Source organism: Scylla paramamosain, unplaced genomic scaffold (genome assembly GCF_035594125.1).
Source record: "Scylla paramamosain isolate STU-SP2022 unplaced genomic scaffold, ASM3559412v1 Contig3, whole genome shotgun sequence".
Lineage (NCBI taxonomy): Eukaryota > Metazoa > Arthropoda > Malacostraca > Decapoda > Portunidae > Scylla > Scylla paramamosain.
The window spans coordinates 995,001-1,000,000 of record NW_026973668.1 but is presented as its reverse complement, the minus strand read 5'-3'; the positions used below and the strand labels follow the sequence as shown (position 1 = coordinate 1,000,000).

General features: G+C 43.4%; 1 protein-coding gene across 1 annotated transcript in view; it reads left to right on the top strand.

Moving 5' to 3' along the window:
- The window catches only part of LOC135096368 (mRNA (2'-O-methyladenosine-N(6)-)-methyltransferase-like), a 16,434-nt gene that overhangs the window by 3,540 nt on the left and 7,894 nt on the right, over positions 1 to 5,000 (top strand). Inside the window, 4 exon segments of the mRNA XM_063997834.1 lie at positions 1,222 to 1,322; positions 1,803 to 1,957; positions 3,049 to 3,280; positions 3,937 to 4,060. Of these exon segments, the coding sequence (XP_063853904.1) occupies positions 1,222 to 1,322; positions 1,803 to 1,957; positions 3,049 to 3,280; positions 3,937 to 4,060 (612 nt within the window).

The following is a 5,000-nucleotide window of genomic DNA, read 5'->3' as shown; positions in this document are numbered from 1 at the left end:
CACTCAGGTAGGGGGCGCCGATGCTGGGAGGGGGGAGTGGGGGAAGGGTTAGAAGGGAGTTTGTTTGTGTGTGTGTTTGTTTGTTTGTAGTAGTAGTAGTAGTAGTAGTTGTTGTTGTTGTTGTTGTTGTGAAAATGATTGAAAATAATAGTAGTAATAATAATAATAATAATAATAATAATAACAATAATAACTACTCACTCCTCCTCCTCCTCCTCCTCCTCCTCCTCCTCCTCCTCCTCCTCCTCCTCCTCCTCCTCCTCCTCCTCCTCCTCCTCCTCCTCCTCCTCCTCCTCCTCCTCCTCCTCTTCAGATCTGACATGGGGCCCAAAACCGCTCCGGGAGGAGAGAACTTACCTCCACACACACGGGGAGGAAAGAGGTGAGGGAGAGAGAGAGAGAGAGAGAGAGAGAGAGAGAGAGAGAGAGAGAGAGAGAGAGAGAGAGAGAGAGAGAGAGAGAGAGAGAGGTTATAGCAATAATCTTAATTTATATTGTGTTAAAATATACAAGATTTTTAGAGAAACTACTACTACTACTACTACTACTACTACTACTACTACTACTACTACTACTACTACTACTACTACTACTACTACTACTACTACTACTAATCATTAAGTTTTTATTTTGTTAGTTTTCAAGAGTGTTTCTCCAGTCAGTAATGCAGAAATGTTGTTAATCTGTCACTGAAACCTTAAAAACACCCTTAAAAACCCTTACAACTTCAACTACAGCCTTTGGAAAGTAGAAATCTTGTTAATCTGTCACTGGAACCTTAAAAACACCCTTGAAAACCCTTACAACTTCAACTACAGCCTTTGGAATGTAGAAATATTGTTAATCTGTCACTGGAACCTTAAAAACTCCCTTGAAAACTTGTGTCACTTCAACTACAGCCTTTGAAATGTAGAAATATTGTTAATCTGCCACTAGAACCTTAAAAACACTCTTGAAAACCCTTGCAACTTCAACTACCCCCTTTGAAACACCCTTAAAGACCCTTGCAACTTCAACTACACCCTTTAAAACACCCTTAAAAACCCTTACAATCCCCACTACACCCTTCGCATTGTAGTAAAGACGCTAGCACAGGAGTTACTGAAATCCTTACCTCTCTCTCTCTCTCTCTCCCTCTGCCACAGCACAATTAGCCCCCAAAACAGCACCACAGCCCCCCTACCCCCGGACCAGTGCCAGGGGGGTGTGGGGGCCCCGGGAACCCCCATCTCCCCCACTGCTGCCCCTGCTCTGTCTGGGTTGAAGAGGAGGGCGTCCGAGGAGGCTACTGGTGCCCCGCTGGCAAAGAAATTTGTGTTGGCGTAAGTGAGAGAGAGAGAGAGAGAGAGAGAGAGAGAGAGAGAGAGAGAGAGAGAGAGAGAGAGAAGCAAGCAAACACATTTTACATCTTTTTTTCATTAATATAACTTGAAAACACTCAAAAAAACACATTGAAAACACCCTGAAACACCCCAAAAACACCAAAAACACCCAAAAAACACCCAAAAAACACCAAAGACACCCTAAAATACCAAAAACACCCAAAAAATCCCAAAACACCAAAACACACTCAAAAAACAAAATGTAAACACCCCAAAAGACCCAAAACCTCCAAAAAAGACCCAAAACCTCCAAAAAACACCCAAAACACCCCAAAAACACCAAAAAACACCCAAAAACACCCCAAAACACCCCAAAAACACCCAAAAAACACCAAAAACACCCCAAAACACCAAAAACACCAAAAAACACCAAAAAATACCAAAAAACACCCCAAACCTAACCTAACCTAACATTTACAGCGGCCCGTGGGACTTGGAGATCCCGACAAACGTAATCATGTTTGAACGACCGCCCATCACCCTGCCGCAGCCCTACCCGAGTGTTGAGGTGTTACGAGGCCAGCTTGTCAACAAACTTCGGCTCGGCTATCAGGAAATGTCACAGGCTAGGCAAGGTAAGGAACTAAGAGGGTGTGTGTGTGTGTGTGTGTGTGTGTGTGTGTGTGTGTGTGTGTGTGTGTGTGTGTGTGTGTGTGTGTGTGTGTGTGTGTGTTGGAGAGAGAGAGAGAGTATTTTTATTTATTATTCTTTTGTTTTATTTCATTTGTTTTATTGCATTTGTTTTATTTCATGTTTTTATGTGTGTGTTTTTCTTTGTTTCTCATTTATTTTGTGTTTTTTTTTGTGTTTTTTTTAAGTTCTGTGTGTGTGTGTATGTGTGTGTTTGTTCGGCAAGGTTTTTTTTTTCAGTTTTCTTTCATTTTTAACCTCTCACTTGTTTCTATCCTTCCTAACTCTCTCTCACCTTCTTAAACACCCAGAGCACCTTCCTAACTCTCTCTAACTGTCCCTCAGCCCTTCCTAACTGTCCCCAACTCTCTCTAATTAGTGTCCAGGCCTTCCTAACTGTCTCTTGCCTTCTTAAACACCCAGAGCACCTTTCTAACTCTTTCTAACTGTCCCTCAGCCCTTCCTAACTGTCTCCAACTCTCTCTAATTAGTGTCTGGGCCTTCCTAACTGTCTCTCACCTTCTTAAACACCCAGAGCACCTTCCTAACTCTTTCTAACTGTCCCTCAGCCCTTCCTAACTGTCTCCAACTCTCTCTAATTAGTGTCTGGGCCTTCCTAACTGTCTCTCACCTTCTTAAACACCCTGAGCACCTTCCTAACTCTTTCTAACTGCCCCTCAGCCCTTCCTAACTGTCTCCAAGTCTCTCTAATTAGTGTCTGGGCCTTCCTAACTGTCTCTTGCCTTCTTAAACACCCAGAGCACCTTCCTAACTCTTTCTAACTGCCCTTCAACCCTTCCTAACTGTCCCCAACTCTCTCTAATTAGTGTCCGGGCCTTCCTAACTGTCTCTTGCCTTCTTAAACACCCTGAGCACCTTCCTAACCCTTTCTAACTGTCCCCAACTGTCTCTAACTACTGTCCGACCCTTCCTAACTGTCTCTCATCCTCTTAATCACCCGCAAAACCTTCCTAATGCTCTCAAAGTGTCTCCTAACTGTCTGTAACCCTCGCTGACCCTCGACACACTCCCACAGGCATTGACGCCCCCAGAGACTCCTTCAGTAGATGGCTGATGGAGCGGAAGGTGGTGGATCATGGGTGGGACCCCCTGCTCCCCTCCCAGTGCTTCCCCGAGGTCAGTCAGTCCATGTACCGAGAGATCATGAACGATATTCCCATTAAGCTGGAACGACCAACATTCACCGGCAAGGCTCGTAAACAGCTGTCTAAGTACGCGGAGGCCGCCAAACGGATGATTGAGACAAGGTGCGTGTGTGTGTGGAGGCGTTTGCGGCTGCGTGTCAGTGTCTGGGGTAGGAACGGTTCTTTTTGGGGTGGAAAAGAGTGTGTTTTGGGGTGTTTTGGTGTGTCTAAGGTAGAAAATGGTGTTTTTTTGGGGTGTTTTGGTGCGTTTGAGGTAGAAAATGGTGTTTTTTGGGGTGTTTTGGGTTAGAAAGGGTTCTTTTCTGGTGTTTTTTGGGGTAGTAAAGGGTTTTTTGGGGTGTTTTGTGGTAGAAAGAGGTGTTTTTTTAATGTTTTTTGGGGTGTTTCAGGGTGTTTTGGGGTGTAGGAGGAAGGGAAGGGTGTTTTGGGTGTGTTTTGGTGTGTTGTGAGTGTGTTCTGGTGTGTTTTGAGTGTGTTTTAAGTGTTTTGAGTGTGTTTTTGAGTGTGTTTTGAGGTTTTGAATGTTTTTGAGTGTGTTTTGGTACGTTTTTGGGGTGTTTTGAATGTGTTTTGGGGAGTTTTAGGGGGTAGAAAGAAGGGAACCTCTGTGTGTGTGTGTGTGTGTGTGTGTGTGTGTATATATTTTACTATTTATAACTGAAAAGTCCATCTTCTCCACCCCCTTTACCCTTCCACCCTCCCTCTGCCCCTGCTACCCTGCTCCACCCCTGCTCCACCCCTGCTCCACCCCTCCACAGCCGCAACGCAAGCCAGGAGAGCCGTAAAATTGTGAAGTGGAACGTGGAAGACACATTTCAGTGGCTGAGGCGGACTGTTGGTGCCACATTCGACGACTACATGGACAGGCTGGCCCACCTCAAGGTACTCGGACACTCGCACAGACACACAGGTGGACGGATAGATAGAGAGGTAGAGAAGATTGTGTGTAGGTATGTGGGTGAGGAGTCAGGTCATCAAGGGGTGTTTTTCAAGTGTTTCCAGGGCTGTAGTTGAAGTTGTAAGGGTTTTTAAGGGTGTTTTTAAGGTTCCAGTGATAGATTAACAAGATTTCTACATTCCAAAGGCTGTAGTTGAAGTTGTAAGGGTTTTTAAGGGTGTTTTTAAGGTTCCAGTGATAGATTAACAAGATTTCTGCATTTCAAAGGCTCTAGTTGAAGTTGTAAGGGTTTTTAAGGGTGTTTTTAAGGTTCCAGTGATAGATTAACAAGATTTCTGCATTTCAAAGGCTCTAGTTGAAGTTGTAAGGGTTTTCAAGGGTGTTTTTAAGGTTCCAGTGACAGATTTTAACAATATTTCTGCATTCCAAAGGCTCTAGTTGAAGTTGTAAGGGTTTTTAAGGGTGTTTTTAAGGTTCCAGTGATAGATTAACAAGATTTCTGCATTTCAAAGGCTGTAGTTGGAGTTGTAAGGGTTTTTAAGGTTCCAGTGACAGATTTTAACAATATTTCTGCATTTCAAAGACTGTAGTTCAAGCTGTAAGGGTTTTTAAGGGTGTTTTTAAGGTTCCAGTGATAGATTAACAAGATTTCTGCATTTCAAAGGCTCTAGTTGAAGTTGTAAGGGTTTTTAAGGGTGTTTTTAAGGTTCCAGTGACAGATTTTAACAAGATTTCTGTATTTCAAAGGCTCTAGTTGAAGTTGTAAGGGTTTTTAAGGTTCCAGTGACAGATTTTAACAATATTTCTGCATTCCAAAGGCTGTAGTTGAAGTTGTAAGGGTTTTTAAGGGTGTTTTTAAGGTTCCAGTGATAGATTAACAAGATTTCTGTATTTTAAAGGCTGTAGTTGAAGTTGTAAGAGTTT